Genomic DNA, 19205 nt, shown 5'->3' with positions numbered 1-19205 from the left:
AACCCACCCTTGAAAAGCAATAACGGGAATGTGATCACTATGCAGACTAGTTATCCTTCATATGTTTCTTTTCAGGTTTTCAAGCATAAGGGCCAGAATTAGTTGCAAACAACAGATTGCCATATATCACATGGCATCTTCTGGGTCAGTCTAAGGTTCACAAGCTGTAGGTGCACCCAAGCCTATGCTGCTCCAGGCTCCATCTATAGCCAACACAGCATGTTTCTTTAGATCTACCTGTAGGGTTCAGTATGTAGGCAGTGTGCCCGCTGTGTACACGGTGCTGATACAACTGGATAGAACATGTTTTGTCCATTATGATCAGTTCTCATTTTCCGGCATGTGTACACAGAAATTCTGTTGCCAATAGGCTTCAGTGAACCCTCCAGGCAATGTCACAGAATGCTGCTTCAAAGGAAAGCAATGCGCTGTCAGCACCCATCTGTGTGATCCATTGCATGCGTCTTATTGTTATCAGAGTAATATTCTATAATGTAACACGTGCGCTCAACCATCAGTTCAAAGCATGCTTTCTTGACACCTGTCTGATACATCATTTCACCACAAATCTGTTATGACCGTATAGACCGTGATATGCCATATTTCCCCTTCTATTTTGCGAAGCCAGCACTAAATGATGGAAACTAGGAAAACTAACCCAAAGTAGAGATATAAAAACTAGCAAACATTAAAACTAATGAGACTAAGATATTCCATAGTCACATGGTGATATGTTTTTTGACATAGTCTGAGTACATTTGATGTACATACAATTGTCATTGTGCCCTATATTAAAGCAGAATTCTGGGCTTTACCTAACTCTCCGTAAAAATGCCCCCCAACACCTATGCTAACTACTCTTTATACTATATATAACCACTCACCGGCCACTTTATTAGGTACACCTTGCTAGTGCCAAGAAATTATCCCCCAAACCATTACACCACCAGCCTGTACCGTTGATACAAGGCAGAATGGATCCATGCTCTCATGTTGTTTATGCCAAATTCTGACCCTACCATCTGAAAGTGCAGCTGAAATCGAATGCTCATTCTCCTCTGATCTCTGACATCAAAAATCATTTTTGTCTATACAACTGCTGCTCACTGGATATTTTCCCTTTTTTGGACCATTCTCTGTAAACACTAGAGATGGTTGGATCCCAGTAGATCAGCAGTTTTGAAAATACTCAGACCAGCCCATCTGGCACTATGCCATGTTCAAAGTCACTTAAATCCCCTTTTCTTTCCCATTCTGATTTTGACTTCAGCAAGTCGTCTTCACCACTTCTGGATGTCTAAATTATTATTATTATACAGGATTTATGTAGCGCCAACAGTTTGCGCAGCGCTTTACAATATAAGGGAGACAGTACAATTACAATACATTTCAGTACAGCAGGAATAAGAGGGCTCTGCTCGTGGAGCTTACAATCTAAAGGAAGGGGGAGGATCTACAAAAGGTGATAGCTGCAGGGGATGATCTGGCCGAGGTGATTCAAGTACCGTTCTTAGGTGGAGGTGGGGTAGGCTTCCCTGCAGAAGTGAGTTTTCAAAGATCACCTAAAGGCAGACAGGGTGGGGGCTGACCGGACATGCTGTGGTAGGGAGTTCCAGAGGATGGAAGAGGCTCTGGAGAAGTCCTGGAGGCGAGCGTGAAAGGAGGTGATGAGGGAGCTAGAGAGGAGGATATCATGGGAGGAGCGGAGTGGGCGATTTGGGCGGTATCTGCGGATGAGGTTGGTGATGTAGCTAGGGGCAGTGTTGTGGATGGCTTTGTAAGTTGTGGTTAGTATTTTGAATTTTATACGTTGGGTTAGTGGAGGCCAGTGGAGGGATTGGAAGAGAGGGGCAGCAGTCGCTGATCGGTTGGTAAGGTGTATGAGTCTAGCAGCAGCATTCATAATAGACTGAAGGGGTGATAGCCTGTGTAACGGTAGACCAGTGAGGAGGGAGTTGCAGTAATCGAGGCGAGATATAACCAAGGCGTGGATAAGTTGTGGATAAATATGGATGTGATTGGCTGATTAGCAATTTGTGTTACTAAACAATTGAACAGGTGTACCTTATAAAGTGGGCGGTGTGTGAATATACCTAGCTTTTTTCTTATTCAGTGTGTTTATTGGATTTAACAAGGTACAACAGAAAACAGGCACTTGGGTTACAGTTTGATTGGGCAATATGTCTGGAAAGCAAACTTGTACACAGAAAATGTATCAAGATAAAGTGAGATGACAGAGAACTATCAATCAGACATCCAGTGGTGGCCACCCCATATCATCAGATATAAAATAAGACGGAAATTCAAAGGGAATTTGATTGAACAAAATCTATTTTTACATATAACAGGGCATCCCAATTAATGAACGGAGGTATCAATATGCTAACCGAATCTGTGGGCAGTTTGTTTGGAACAGTTTGAGTGGACATAGAGAATGAATGGGGGGGGAGGATAGGGGGGCAGAGGGAGGAGGGGGAGTCTGCTGGGGAGATGCATAAAGTAAGTGCCTTGGCATTGAAGGGAGAAAGTGTTTTTAGGCATTGCTAGATAAAGCCTGGGATTCTACTTTAGGGACATATGGGAATGTTATGAATGTAGTCATTTAGATTTGTGGTCCTGAGGCTTTATATCTACTGAATACTTTGAATTTTGACTATATTCATTCCTTCCTTGCCCATTGTTGCCATTGATTAAAGTGTTACTAAACCCAGGACCCTGCATTCACTATATCTGGTCTCCCACAGTACACAGATACAAACATGGAACAACAGAGTACAACATGGAAATGCAATTATTTTAGTAAATATAAACTGCTAAATACCTTTTCTCATCAGCAGTATATAGCAGTCTTGAGACTTCTATCAGTGTCCAGCTGAGCTTTTAGGAGGAGTTTTCATTCTGCTCTGACTATCCTATGAGGCTCCATGACACCTGGCCCTCTGTCTGGACAGTGCTGATTGGCCCTGTGCTGATCAAATTCACCCTCCAAAATAAAAAAAATATCTAGCAATACACACTAAACTGAGCATGTGCAGAGTGACTCCTAGAGATCTGTACTATCAGCAGATAGATTAGGGACAGTAGAGGAGGGGGAGGATCAGAGAGGACAGGATCAACAGCCTTTTTGCAGAGGATTAACCTCTTAGGTTCCACAGTGAGTATAACAAGCATGCTTTAATAGAGACTGATTTTACTGTTGTGAATTTAGTAACACTTTAAATATTGTTCCTTAGTCATGTGTTAAACAGTTCATGTTTAAAGCAGAACTTGTGATAAATCAATGTGGTTCTGTAATAATTAACACATCGTTAAATTAATTTTTAAATGCAAGCTGTGTTGCTGAAATTGACCCTCTATGGCCCTTGACAGAAGGAGCCAATCAGTTCTTGCTCTTAGAAGACGCACACTGATAGGAGAAGAAAGCAGAGTGACATAGTGATGAGCTCATCACTGTAATGCTTCTTTTACTGTCATTAAAGTAATTTAAAGTAATACTAAACACACCCTTCTCTTTCTGTATATGGATGATGGCAATGTAATTAATTTCATTAAAAAAGTACCCTTTTTTCTAATCAATATAAAGCTGTCACATGACCCAGCTCTTTCCCAGCCTGTCTGCAATGAAACAGTAGCAGGAGGAACGTTTAATTGTCTGCTGCTGGTCACATAATCAAAAGAAAAAAAAAAGCCTTTGGGATCCCGAGTAAAAATAAATAATTAATATTAATAAACTGTTTTAAATCATCATACAACTATATATTTAAAATAAATTCATTATTATTTTTAGCAGTAACATGATATAAGTGGATTTCTGCCAGTCACAGGTTGTGTTACACTCCTCAAGCCTGTGTCTTATATTAACAGGGATAAAGCCTCCATCAATCAAGATGTGTTTAGCTGATTAGTGAGCTTAGAGGAGGAGGGAGGGAGTAGGCTGACATTTACCATTGTATATACGTCCACATGTGTGACTCTATAGTCACATGGGCTGCTCAGATGTGATAGAGAGGACATGCTCAGCATAGAAACTCACTGTTTTTTGAAGAATAAAAATAAATAATCCCATAGTAAATGAGTGAGCATGTAATACAGCATTTACTGATAGTTTTTTTGTGATCTGGGTTTAATGACACTTGAGGAGGCTGCGGCAGGTCAAGAACGACCTGGGCTCAGAGGAAATGTGTTTAATAATGCTGTCCATCAGACTGAGGACTTCTACTGAGAGAAAACAAAACTGCAGGAGAAATCTCTAGATTGAAGCCATAGATTGCAGCAAAGCTGATTTTGTTATTGTGGCTATTAATGGGATTTTTTTTAGTCTTGTTATTTTTAACTGGAGTTCTGCCTAAAGATGACTCCCAGATATGGCAGTTTTTACATAGTCATGTTTTTCCGGTTTGAACATATATTACCAATATATAAGCAGTAGGGACAAAATGTACGTGAAATGCATTGAAACAGCAATGTTTTACTATATAATAATCATTTTTTAAAAAATGAAATTTTTTAAAAATTTCAAATTTGCCGCCGGTTGCGGCGCCCGTACGTCCCGACGTCACAGGGACCAGAACACGGAAGCCGGATGCCAGCATCGGCCGGAGGAGATGGCCGGGGACCCTGCAGGGGACACATCACGGGAGCGAAGGACAAGGTAAGTGCTGCAGGGACTCCCTGAGCAATGCTGCATGGTAAGCCCGAGTGTAGCTCAGGGTTACCGCTCTTGGTACTGATATTTTACCCCGAGCTACACTCAGGAATACCGCCAGGGAGGTTAACAATGCACCAGGGCATGTGCTCAGCACAGGACCCGGAAACTGGTGGGGATTACTGGAGTAGTGGTGTCTAATACTCTGATTTCCAGGCTCTAGAGGTATCTCACAGGAATGGTACATATAGAGTTACATTGGTGCAAGGTGGATGTAAAAATTGCCATACTTGGAATTCTTCTGTAGCCTCCCTGGCGGTATTCCCGAGTGTAGCTCGGGGTAAAGTTTCTGTACCAAAAGCGATAACCCCGAGCTACACTCGGGCTTACCATGCGACGCTGCTCCGGCATCTGTTCTTCTCTTACCTTGTCCTGCACTCCCGCGATGTCCCTCCTGCAGTGTCCCCTGCAATGTTCTCCGGCGTATAGCCGGCATCTGTCTTCTGTGACGTCGGGGGACGGAATTGGTGGGAAATTTGAAAATGACAAAAAGTGACATTCACTAAATACACTAAAATAACATAGTAAAACATTACTGTATCAAACCATTTCACATACATTTTGTCCCGAGTGCTTTGTCCTGCGCCCTGCCTGCATTTTTACTGTTCTTTCTGCCTGGAAACTGAGAAACGTCCATGGCGTCCAAAAAGTGTCCCTTTAGGTCAAAAGCGGGTTTAGATCAGCTAGAGAACAGCGATAGTAAATTAGAACCACTTGCAGAATTGAGTGATAATGATTCGTGGGGAAATTAATCATCAGACACTGAAAACGATTTTGCGACTTTGCTCAGCGATGTGCGAACTTGGCGCTATATTTCAAGTTTCGGTGTTTTTGGTTTGATTATATTATTGAATTAAATTTATTATTATTATATTATTATTATTTTTTATGATTATTTATTAAATTATAATTTATGATTTAGTGTTTCAAATTTTATCATACCCGGATATTTACTAGACTCTTGTTCGGACAGATTTCAGTGAGTTATTCCTAAAAATTACAGGCCTACAATAAAAAAAATACATATTTCCATGGAAAAAAATGTACCACTTAGAGCACAGAAATATGGACATAATCAGACCGCTAGGGAGGTTAAAGGATATATTTTTTATTTATCACATAAGGATTTATGATGACCTACTTTCCTCCATGGTGATTGCATAATGTGTGCTTGTTAATGGCAGAGTGGATATATATATTTATAAACAACTCTGTTTAGGACAAACTATTTTCTTTTTTCTCTTCCTGTTGGGTTAGTTCTCTTAGAACCTACAAGGATTATAGCTATATACAGTATATACTTAGCGAATTTCAACTGGTTCCTAATGAACCCAAGGCCATGCTGCTCCAGGCTTCATCTAGTCTTCAGTATATAGGCAATGTGCCCACTGTCGGCACTACTCACCCCAACATCCTTATTTTGAAAAATCAAAGAAAGCTGGTAAAAAATTGTGGACTGAACAACACCTCCATCCAATCAAATGCAGGCACTGTTCAGGTATTCTCACAGTTGGTCATAATACAATAGTCGCAGCAGGAGATTATACCATCTGCTCCGTTTAGGGCTTGTTCACACCAGGGGCGGACTGAAAACTCATGGGGCCCCCGGGCATTAGGGGATCATGGGGCCCCTGTGTCCTTGCCCAAACTCAAAAAAGCCTATGAAAAAGGTACCAGGGGCATCTCATGGGGCCCCCTACTGACCCCGGGCCCTCAGGCAGTGCCCAAGTTTCCAAATGGTCAGTCCGCCCTGGTTCACACTAGAATTACAAAGGAACCATGATGCGTGTTCCTGTGAAATTCCTGTACATTCCCTTGTAGTGGAATTTGGCTGCAAATTGCACCAGAAGGCACAAGATAAAAAACTGCTGTACCATGCAATCTTTTGCCTGCAAATGCACTGCATTTGTGATCTGCGTTTAAGGTGTTAAAAGTATATTGGTACTCATATCACAAAGGCAGTGCGTTTTAAACTCAGTACGGGAAACATGCGCAGAATGCACCTTACCCGTACCACATTCTAGTGTGAGCAAGCCCTTAGCTTGGATGGAGTAATCTATTAGATTTTCTTTTTTTATTCAGAGATTGAGATGGGGAGAATTTTATATGATGGAGGGACTGTGAAGTGATAGGGGTACTCTGTCGTGGAGGTACTCTGATGTACAGGGAAGTCTTTGCTTTATTGGGGTGATTTTGATGTGATGAGGGGACTGTGATGTGATGGGGTCTCCTGAAGTGAAAGTGGACACAGGACCTCTAATGTGATGGAGGACCTCTGACATGATATGAACCTTTGATATGCTGGTGGACCTCTAACATGATGGAGGACCTATGACATGATAGGGGACCTCTGAGGTCATGGTGGATCTCTGACATGATGGGGGACCTCTAATGCAATGGAGGACCTCTGATATGATGGAGAGCCTCTGACATGATGGGGGACCTCTGATGTGATGGTGGACCTCTGATCTGATGGTGGACTTCTAACATGATGGACCTCAGATGTAATGGTGGATCTCTGACTAATGGGGGACCTCTAATGTGATGGAGGACCTCTGATGTCATGAGAAACATCTGACATAATGGTGGACGTCTGATGTGATGGTGGTCCTCTGATGTGATGGTGGACCTCTAATGTGAAGGAGGATCTTTAAAATGGTGAAGGATCTCTGACATGATGGGGGACCTCTGATATGAGGAGGGGTTTCTGATGTGAAGTTAATTTCATCAAGATGGTTGTCTCCATTGTCCCAGGCTTAGGTTTACAATATGCTTTGAGTGGATACAGCTTTCCATACATCACATATGGGAAAATATCCTTCATTTGAATCTTTTGATAGTGAAAGTCATAAACTGCAACATTAACTCTTCAGTGGCTGGACTGTTTACACAGCACACGCTTCATTGTAACTAGTTGTCATAGCATTTTCCAGCAGATTTATAGATTTACAACATGCAGTCATATATCACATCCTGCTAGAGATTTTCTGTCATATTCTATAATTAATGTATGCACAGTACATCATTATTTATTCCCAGGCTGACGAGTGCTGCATGTTTATATGTGTAAGTAAAGCTGTGTGCAAGGATTTAGAGCAGTACTTGGCATTCTGCAGACCTCCAGCTGGTGAAGATCTACAATTCCAAGCATGTGCTGCTCCAAATGTATGAAGGCAGGTCATCAGTAATAAAGAGGATACTTCTTCTGTCACCTAGACAGAAAAAAGCTTGTTAGGAAATTGAATCCATGTTCCCAAGTAGAGTCTTAGATCAGGGGACACCAGGAAACAATAGACATCCTGAAAAAAGTGGTGCAAAGAAACGTTGCTTTCAGCAGCTAATCCTATCAAATTCTCAAATGACATTTGAGCGTTACTAGTTTTAAAACAAAAGAACAAATGCGCAGCACCACCATTTTTGTCCCCCTTTTCACCATGGTATATATGGTAGGTTGTCCATGACCAAGCAGTTCCCAACTGTATACATAATACAGGGTGAGTCAAAAGTAGGTATTACTGATCAGATCTTGGCATTTTATAGTAGGTATACATTACTGACCGGAAAACTCATACAAATGAGCGCAGAGAGGCCACTCCAGGTGGAAACATGTGAACAGTTAATCATGAGCTCACCACTGCTGCCTTGTTAATCATATGCATGATAAAGAGAACTGGAAAAAAAGGCGCTGTGGAAAATGCTCTCAGACAAGCACCTTAGTGAAGGTGCATCTTTATTGGGTGAGATAAAGTAGCAAGTATAATAAAATTAACCAGCCTGAAGTGGACAGTGTGATTCCAATGGACGGCCCGTCCGCTCTGAGGGGAGCTGAGATCAAAGAATGCTCCTGTCGACTTCAAATCACGTGGTGTCAGCGTACCAGCGTCCTGGGTGGTGTCACCATGGCAAACGAAGGCAGTGTCCGGCGTTGGCTTCAGCTGGGAGCATATGTGGGGTTACCAAGACGACATGTTTCGCGCAGTTGCAGTTTATGTTGCAGTTTATGACTTGTTAATGTTGCAGTTTATGACTTTCACTATCAAAAGATTCAAATTTTTATTATACTTGCTACTTTATCTCACCCAATAAAGATGCACCTTCACTAAGGTGCTTGTCTGAGAGCATTTTCCACAGCGCCTTTTTTTCCAGTTCTCTTTATACATTACTGACCAGATCTTGGCATTTTATAGTAGGTATACATTACTGACCAGATCTTGGCATTTTTTAGTAGGTATACATTACTGACCAGATCTTGGCATTTTATAGTAGGTATACATTACTGACCAGATCATGGCATTTCATTTTAATTTTATTAATTTATTTTTCATTTTCATTTTTTTTTATATTTTTTACTTTACAGTTAATAAGAAAAAAGTAGGTATATAGTGCTGATCAGGTCATATTTAGTCTCTTAGGTGCAACAGCCTTAGAACCTCTCTCCAACACTTTAGGGTTGATTTACTAAAGGGAAATAGACCTTGCACTTTGCGAAGTGCAGTTGCACTTTGCAAGTGAAGTTGCTCCAGAGCTCTTGCAGGGTGCAACCGCACTTTGCAAAATGCACAGTCTATTTGCCTTTAGTAAATCAACCCCTATGAAACTATGAGACCAGGTCTTTGATATGTCCTCCATCAACATTGCAACATTCCCGAGTCCTGTCCCTGACACTGACACAACAAACAAATTTTGGTAGGCATCAATGTCCATAAGTGCTTGTGAGATTAACTCATTGAATTTGTCCACTGTGTGGGGCTTCTTCTAAAAAAACAAAAAACAAAACCATAACTGTCAGGTTGGGTGAGCATGGTAGTCAGTCAGTGGTGAGAAGGTGATTTATGTTCTCCTCAACCCCTGTTTTAACCACTTAAATCCCACATCAGCTACTTGAATGGATTGTGTTTGGTGAGAGTTACTTTCTGCAGAATGCAAAAGGGGTGATAATTTTTTTGCAAATCATTGGGGAATGTGTATATCTCTGTACGACTTCTTTTGCAGCTTAGAGGGTTTGTTGGGGATAACAAAAACATGATTCTATCACTTATTTTTTTCTGCCTCCTAACTGCAAGTCTAGGTCTAAGTAGAAATTAAACAAAATGCTATAATCCATACTTTACCCTGGATGGGAAAATGTTTTGTCCATGTGTAGCATCCTTCTAGTTACGTGCTAGGATGGTCTGAGCTTTAGAACATCAAGGCTTCTTATTGAAGGGATTCCACCTGTTCATAAAGGGGGTGGCTTCCCCCTGCCCCAAGCTGTTCTATTCATTCATTATATTGTTCATAAGGTCCCGTCTGTGACAGATCTCTGGGGCTTACACTTGGGAGTTTGTTAACACCTCAAAGACTTCATCTGAGGATCCAGTTTGCATTGCTTTATTATGAGGAACCTGGAGGAAGCTGAATTGGCACAGTTGCTCACCTAGCCTTGTGAGTACTGTCCTGCAGCGAGATCTTGGTGACTGTACACTATTGGGATTGCTGGGCCAAGTAGTTACATACTGACCAGTTACCTTTAGTTTTGTGGAAAGACGGTATACTAAACTTGGGCTAAACAGTTCTTCTCCTGAGAGGTTCATACTGTCCCTTTCAGACTCTCATGGGAGAATCGTTTTCTAAAACCTGAGGCAAGTAGTTCACCTCCTGAAGGTTACATACCTTTGGCCTCTGCTATTCTCTCGCAAGAGGATTGTTTTCTGATTTTAGCGGACAATCTGTTCCTGGAGTTAGTATTATGGAGAAGTGTGTCTTCCTAATTCTACTAGTTGTTTTAGCAGAGGTGTATTTACCGTGAGACAAATAAGGCGTTTGTCTTGGGTGGCACTGTCCCCATGGCAGTAACACACAGAAGCTGAGGCTTGCTTGCTGGCGTGCATCAGTCTCTGCTACATGGGATCTGATTCGGATGGAGGATGGTGGCCTCTGGATCTGCATGGCACACATAGGCCAGAGCCGGGATAGAGGCGGAGCCGAATGGACAGACGAAGAAGAAGCCTCCGCTGACCAGTGCTGCCTGAGAGCAGCCGGGGCTTAGCTCTGCCCATTTTCTGTGCAGGGATCCGGGGAGAGTGGAGAGGAGGGTGCTGGCTGTCGATGGGAGAGTGAGCCTGGCCTGGGGGAGGGAAGAAGCTAGCTGGGGATTGGGGGGAGGGTTCAGGGAGGGGGGATGCACACAATTTTTGTGTTACCTATGGTAGCACAAAACGTAAATACACCACAGGGTTTTGGAGTATAAAATACTACCCTATACCCCATCCATGTTACCCAAAATAAAACCAAAAAAGACATCCCTTAGATTTCCCTTTGTGTAAGTGTAAGTGTGCCTGAACCAGGGGCGAACTGACCATTTGGACACTCGGGCACTGCCCGAGGGCCCGGGGTCAGTAGGGGGCCCCATGAGATGCCCCTGGTACCTTTTTCATAGGCTTTTTTGAGTTTGGGCAAGGACACAGGTGCCCCATGATCCCCTATTGCCCGGGGCCCCATGAATTGTCAGTTCATCCCTGGCCTGAACTGTGCTCCGTGTGTGCTGGCAGCCTCTGTACCTTGGAGGGAGATCCCTAATCATCACTATTATCTGTGCAGTGACTGTTCTTATAAACAACATCAGTGGCCATTTTGAGCATATGCTATACATGCGAAGAGGAAAGATGCATTTATCAGTAAAGTAAGACATTGCACTTTTTATTTGGAAACAGATTATCAATAACATAATAAAACCCAGCAAATTCAAGATGTAAGATATTTCTGACTTTAGTGCAGTACAATTCAGATTTCAGCACTAAGCATTTTCATTTCAAAAACATTTTTAGTAAGTTTTTAATAAAAGTACAGTAGGTAACATCTAATAATAATAACAATGTAGCGCAGAGAATAATAGAGAATTGACCTACAAAATTCACAAATACCTGGGCCGCTGGCTTCATTTTCAAACAACCAAGATCTACAAATGCCTAATGGGCTTACCCACCTCATCACTTGCTGCACTTAATGATCTTCATGCTTGACTGATCCCCTCCCAAACTGAGTCTCTGGACCCTACCCTCTGCAATCTTGACTGAGTGGTCTGACCACGGAAGACCCATGCTGGAGAGGCCTAATGGTGCATGCATGACTCCTCATCTTCTATCCCTTCCTTCCTCTGACTGGCCGTCTGCCAGGAGAGTTCCCAGCTTAGGCAGAGGTCAAAAAGAACCCCCTCCCTCCCCCACCCCTCCTTTTTGTTATTACTTTCTCCCTACCCCTACATTGTGTTCCTGTGCTGTCCAAGTTCAGCTCCTGGGATGAACCATTGCTGGGGTGGCCCATTAGGTCACTGCTTATACCCCTCCATGATGGATATCCCCTCTGGAGCTTTACCTTCTCCTCTCATATGTTATCTCTCCCCTTGTGTGGAGTGTGGTGCCTGACACCTTTTTTATTCCTCTTGTTTTCTTTTATCCTTTTATTACTCTGTAGCGACAACCAGTTGCTAGGTCGATCCCATATGAGCATTATTTACTCGCCCCCACCCCCATGTGTCATTGAGTTGTATGTTGATATCCCTACTTACCTGCAGGGGGTAGGGACATGTATTTGCTGTATCTTAAACTTTACTTCTGATTTAGCCTACATATGTTTGTATACCTTTGAAAACGTGACACTCGGCTATATGCCTCTGACTTTGTACTTTGGCGTTGTATTGTTTGGAAAATATGAGCTTGTCATATGTGTGATACTTCTAATGATTTTTTTTTTGGAATTCAAATTATAGAAGAATTGATTAGAGATTATGTGTGGTTCCTCTCATGTTCTAAAGTTAGAGAAGTTGTGCGGCATGTAAAGGGAAGTATGAGGAGGCTAAGATCCGGGTTGGAGCTTCATTTACTGTAACATTGTGAGTTCTAAATTTATCCAGTAGGTGGTCAACTCAGAGAATACTAAGAACCAGGAAAGAAGATAGAATGATGAAGGAAGTGTAAAATTTGAAGATTTAATTAGGGGCTAGTAGGTGGGGAGGGAAGGATTTGAAGTCCTCTAGATGTTCCCTTCCAGATTGGTATGTTTGGTATATTGTCTGTCAGGCAAGAGTGATGCGTGGGCATATTGGATCTGTAGCACTGAATATTTCTAATGTAGACTGTGTTCTACAGCCCTGATTATACTTTAAATGAAAGAGAAATGTTAGGGATGGTTTAACATGTAATTCATCATACTTTAAACATAGCAATCCATCTTTACAAGCTCACACCCTCGCAATTGTTACACTTTGTTTTAACATATTGGTGTTATCTATCACCTTTCTGAATCTCTGCACCTCCCTCTGCGCGGTCTCCTCACTTTTTAGCTTTCCTTGCCTTACACCAGGGGACATAAATTTTCTCTCCTGACTCTAAACTTCTTTCATGAACATTCTCTTTTGGCCTTGACAGCTTCATTAACTCCTTTAATCTAATATTTCCTCTTCTGTGCTCCAGTTTAAAAACTCGCCCTTTCCACTGTGAAATCACCATCTAATAATATTTCACCACTTGAGGCCATATCCAAAAGTGTTTTAAGTCAACTGAGATTGAACCGTTGAGAATATCAATACAGAGGATTCAATTGATTGCATTTTTTAATAAAGTGTGGGCTGTGGAGCTGTCATCCTGGTCCTGGATTCACTACCTAGTTAGTTAAGGACCAAAACTGATTATGTAGCCATATTCATATTCTATGTATGAAGGCAAAAAAGGTAAAAAAAAATCTTCAGTGTGCAGTTCCCCCCTCAGCCCCCCGTTAATACTTACCTGAGCCTGATCCATCCTCTCTCAGTTCTTCCCCTCCTCATTGGCTGAGACACAGAAGCTGAAGCCATTGGCTCCCACTGCTTTCAATCATAGCTGGTGAGGAGTGAGTGGGGGGCTGGGCTGAGCCGCTCTCTGTGTGTCTTATAGACACACAGAGGCAGCTCAGGAATGAGCATGCACAAGTGCCCCCAGAGCAAGCAGCTTGCTATGGGGCACTCAGCAGGGGAGAGTGCCGGCAGGGGCACCCGAGAAGAGGAGGATTGGGGCTGCTCTATGCAAAACCATTACACAGAGCAGGTAAGCATGACATGTTTTGTTATTTAAGACAAAAACTAAACCATTACAAACGCTTTAACTTTTTCAAAACAAAGCAAATCATTTACTGTTATCCTAGGCCAGGGGTCTCCAAACATTCTAAACAAAGGGCCAGTTTACTGTCCGTCAGGCTTTTGGGGAGCTGGATTATGGCCAATGGGAGTAGAAAATGTCCTGATGTCAGTGCCCCATCATTTGAGGGAGGTATTAATGGGAGGAATAGTGCCCCATTGTTGATATAAATTAGAAGAATAGTGCCCCATTGAGAGAGTCAGTAGGGGGAACGGTGCTCCATCATTGGTGTCAGTTGATGGAACAGTGTCCCAAGGGCCAGATAAAGGAAAGCAAAGAGACACATTCGGCCTTTGGGCTGCAGTTTGGAGACCAATGTCCTAGGCAGAAACAAGCATTTAACCACTGCAGCATGGGGGGAAGCCCCCTTACAAGTATTTTTTATGGTTTGTTATAGCTCAGCTTTAAAAAGGGATATTATGGTTGTACATTACTACTCCTTATCTTTAATCTCTGTACTTGTTTTCTGTCATTGACCTCATGCAGTATGAATGAGCCCCTACAGTATATCTAAAACAAAAACAAACATATTGCAGCTTACCAGTCCTTAGATGCAAGAGTGTATTAGTTGTCTTTATCAGGCTTTTTCCTTTATTTTCACATGGTGATCCTGCCAGCAACACACTGTATTTTATCTCAGAAGGATCAGCGTGGTCACCCTAGGATAGGATGTTCTTTGGGTTCTACAAAACACTTAACCTCTTCAGATATCCATAACATAGTGGGGGTGTTCTTTAGTTGTAATATAATTCCTGATAACTTTATTAATACATTGCAATGTGCACAGGGCAACTCTGACTTTCTGGCAAGAGCAACAGGTGGTGTATTGCACTTAGGAAACAAATGCCATACAAATGCAAATGGAAACAAATGCCAAAAGACAACAGGAAACAAATGAAAGAAGTTCATTATTAGGGTTTGCATGCTCTTTACTGTTCAAAGCATACAGTATGTTGTGAGTATGGTAGGGTTTTTATCAAGGGCCTAACTATAATTGTAGCAGAAAATTTGAGGACATATTGCTTTACATTTTGTATTGACAACTGGTGAGGTTTAGCTAAAGGTTGTCTGTTCTCATGGTTGTCTGATACTGTGGCTAGTTGCTGACTTCAGAAAATGCTGTTCTCTGTGGTCAATGAAGGTATCAGTGCACTTTTGTCTTTATGCAACTATCAACTTTCAGAAACACTGTATGATTCACTGAATAAACTCAAAGGCATGGAATGGTCTTCTGGAAAGGGTCCCATCATTTCTCACCAGCTACCACTTAAGCTGGCCGTACATGGTTAGGTTTCTGTCTGAACGTTCGTAGAAAAATCATTCTGAGAACATGCTTTCTTGCCATCATCCAGTCAACTAATTTTTTTGGAAAGCCCTTACAATTTTATCCAGACCTGCTATTTGAATGGAACCCCAGACGTTTTAAACAGCTTTAATTACAATATTCCAATTTCCCCTTAAGGAAAACCACATTCACAGTTAGAATTCCATTTTTTTTTACAAAAATTTTCCATCCCTTTTTTCCAAATTTTCTTACCACTAAAACCAAAAACAAAAGTCGATTTGACTCCACTAACCAATAGAATATCGAACGTTTCGAAAACATGTATGGCAAGTTTTAGTCCTAACTTGGCTTCTCATTCCAGCAGGCAGCAGAAGTTCATCCATCCATCTTGTTAATTTGCGTCTTTGATTAATTAGTTGATGTGGTCAGTCTTCAGTAACGTGTGTGCCTTCCTATTCCCTGGCAATATGCTGAACTGAATCAATTATCTCCTTTCTATAAATAGCACTACATTAGTAAATGAACCTTGTATTGTCATGCAGCAGCCTTTGCTAATATCCACCTCCTTTTTCCTTTACAGAGAAATAGAGAACTGGAAAGGATTACACACATTGAATGCGGTGGACATGGAACTTTACACTGGACTCCAAAGGCTGTAAGTGCCAAACCTGCCTATTTAGATGTTACAATGTATTATTTGCCAAAAACAAATGTACCAAATATGGAAACGTCATAACATTTTCACTAAATCTTTATAACATATGTTTAAGTTTTAAATATTATTGCATCTGCTTCTTTGGTCAATGAGAGTTCAATATGAAGCTCTATGAACCAGTGACGCCAGATGCAGGTGCGACTTTGTGCCTGATGACTAATAAATCTGCCAGCCTTCTACGCACCTGCATATGTCTGAACTAAGATGCCGACTAGATATAATCTGTTAATAAAAGGCCTTGTTCATGGGGTGTAGATGACTGCTGTGCCAAACCATGTGCCATGGATATAGGATAGAAGGGAGTGCTACTATTTTCAATATGTGTGTAACCAATATCCAAAGATATCCCCCTTCTATCATCCTATTTACCTTAAAGAAGAGCTCCATTCAAAAGCAGAAGCTCAGCTTATTTGTCTCCTCACCCCCTCCACTGCCATATTTGGCACCTTTTGCGGGGAGCGAGTACCTGGTTTTGCCACGGCAAAGTGAGCCGGAAGTTCGGCCCCCTCCTCCCTTCTGCAGTCTCCTGGGAGCTTTCACAGGTCCCAGGAGACTGCCGGACCACTTAGGAGGCACAGCTTGACTCGTGCATGTGCAGAGGGCACCAGGCTGTGAAGCCGCAAGCTGTTACAGCCTGGTGCCCACAGTTAAGATGCCAGCACCATGGAGGACAGAAGGAGAGAAGGGGCAGCGCGGGTAGAAATATTGCTGGACTCTGGAGGTAAGTGTGTGTTTATTAAAAGTCAGCAGCTATAGTTTTTGTAGCTGCTGACTTTTAATAAACACAAAAACACTGGATCCAGTTTGGAAATCATGTGACTTCACTTGAAGTTGCACAATTTCAAAGTTTCATGTCAGTTAAAGTGCAACTTGCAAGATGCCTGTGCGACTTTATGCACAGATGTCTGTGTAAGTCGCACCTGAAATAATTGAGTACTGACGTGATACTTTTTTTATTTGCACTAACACACAATTTTGAGGACAAGCTTTAGGGGTATGTCCCCTTCTTCAAGGTCCAGGCCAGGGATGGACTGACAACTCATGGGGCCCCCGGGCAATAGGAGATCATGGGGCCCCTGTGTCCTTGCCCAAACTCAAAAAAGCCTATGAAAAAGGTACCAGGGGCATCTCATGGGGCCCCCTACTGACCCCGGGCCCTCGGGCAGTGCCCGAGTTTCCAAATGGTCAGTCCACCCCTGGTCCAGGCAGTACTATTTCACAAAGTTTTAGCAGAATGTTAGAAGAGATGTTGAAAGGGGGAGAAAAAAACCCCAGAAAGAAACACAAACAGATGTACACAGCAATGGTTATAAGACTAGGTTTAGATTAGAGATAAGACACAGCAAAAGCAAAGACTGGGGGGTGGGGACAACACTTACAGAGGGGGTCATAAAACTGTTGGATAATGAGTGAGGAATCCCATGTCCAAATTAAGGCCGTTATCTCTTGTGTCAAATAGAATTATCATTCTTAGTTCAAAAGTTTTCCTTTCCTGAATAGTTTTGAAATTTCCTTTAAGAATTAAAACATTGAGGTCTTCCATAGTGTGATCTGGTTGTGTGAAATGGTGTCCCACAGGTGTGCAAACATCATCTTCTTTATGTTCCTTGATGGTATGTCTGTGCAAATTCATCCTTGTTTGCAACTTCTGTCCTGTTTCGCCAACATAAGATCCTTTGCTGCATTTTCTGCACTGGATAAGGTACACAACATTACTAGAGGTGCAGCTGTATGAGCCAGAGATATTGAAGATCCCTTTTGAGTGTGTGACACTTTTTGATGGATTGATTTGGTTGCACAGTTTGCAGCATTTTTTATTGCAGGGTTTTCTTCCATTATTTGTGACATTTTGATCAGAAGGAAGTTTCCTACTGATCAGTTTATTTCTGAGGTTGGGGGGTTGTCTGAAGGCCAGTATTGGGGGTTGCTGGAATATTTCTTTCAGAGTTCCATCTTCTGTTATAATGGGTTGTAAATCTTTGATTATTTTTCTTATCCCTTCTAGTGCTGGGTTGTATGTAGTTACTAGAGGTACACGGTTGTTTGTTTTTTTCTCTTTGTACTGAAGTAGATTTTCTCTTCGGGTTCTCAAGGCTGTGTTTATGACGCACCTGAAATTGCAAAACGTAGTGTAGGAACATCTTTCAAATTTGGTGCGACCCCGCTGGAGTTGGTGTCACGCCAGTTTGAATGGTTCCATTGTGGACAATAGGGTGCAACTTGTCATGCGATTTAAAACTGACAAGTCCCATGGCAAGTCACACCAGTGGGAACAAGGGCTAAGGCTTGGTTCACACATATGCAAGTTGTGATTCATGCTTTTTTCCAGCACATTTTGCAATGCTTTTGTGTTTTTTGAACATGTGTTTTTGACGCATTTTGATGTGTTTTGCATTTTAATTTTTTCACCAATAAGAAAGTGTTGAGTGTGACTTTAAGGCAATCTTACACTCTCTGGCACTCAGAGTCACATCAGAGTAGTGCAGGGACCTTTTCAAAGTCACTGCCACTTTAAGTTGCATACATTTGGAGGGGTTCCATTGCCATCAATGGGCTGCACCTTTGATGCAACTTTACACTCCCAGGCACTCAAACTCTGTCAGCTACATCCTGGAGGCAGGCCCATACCCTAGCCTCTTCCCAGGCTCCAAACTGCAGCTCCTGCTCTCACATCTTCCACCTGGACTCTCCTTCTACTGAGTAGGCTCAGTCACTCTTAAGGGCTTTCCTGACCCCATGCCAAGCCTCCTGCTTGGGGATTGGCCAGGATCCCTTAAGAGTGCAGACCAGCTCCTCCTCACCCTCACCCACTGAGTTCTAGAGACTTCTCCAATTCTCTAGATTGGGGGAGGTATCAGAGAGCTTATCTGCAGAGCCTTTCAGCCCTGACCCAAATTTGACCCCTCTGACTATCTTTCCCGGCTGTTATTAAAAGATAATCAACTAGCTCCTACTAAAAAAATAATCAGCTAGCTCCCCCTAGCTAACTAGGAGGGTGTTACACCTGTATACCAAAATCTGAGACAGATGAAGTTGACCAACTCAAATGAGTTTTATATTATTAGGAGAAGCAACCCTTTTTTATGAAGATGCCATTTTTGCACACTATCTTCCAGATTTCATTCAAAGCAGCTTCCCTGCTGCATAGTAACCACAGAGAGTCACTAGCTTGGCACAGGCATCATTCAAAGAACATCTGTATTTGTAATGATTACAAGGTGTACTGTGATTGGACGAGGTGGAGATTTGATGTCATACCCCACCTCTTCACCGCTTCCATTCAGAGAAGTTTTGCATTCCAAAATCCAGATTTCGAATAGGATAAAATTTTAATTGAAATAGAATAGATTA

General features: G+C 42.2%; 1 protein-coding gene across 4 annotated transcripts in view; it reads left to right on the top strand.

The window, feature by feature from the left end:
• NTRK3 (neurotrophic receptor tyrosine kinase 3) overlaps nucleotides 1-19205 on the top strand; it is a 979065-nt gene that overhangs the window by 280089 nt on the left and 679771 nt on the right. For all 4 annotated transcript variants that reach the window (XM_089687661.1, XM_089687660.1, XM_089687663.1 and 1 more), the window contains exon 3: nucleotides 15720-15794. In XM_089687661.1, coding sequence (XP_089543787.1) covers nucleotides 15720-15794 — 75 coding nt within the window. The remainder of the gene's footprint in view (nucleotides 1-15719; nucleotides 15795-19205) is intronic.

This window comes from Staurois parvus, unplaced genomic scaffold (assembly GCF_062004578.1).
Source record: "Staurois parvus isolate SC_StPar_1 unplaced genomic scaffold, SC_StPar_1.0 ptg000432l, whole genome shotgun sequence".
Classification (NCBI taxonomy): Eukaryota; Metazoa; Chordata; class Amphibia; order Anura; family Ranidae; genus Staurois; species Staurois parvus.
This window is presented reverse-complemented; position numbering and strand designations above follow the sequence as displayed.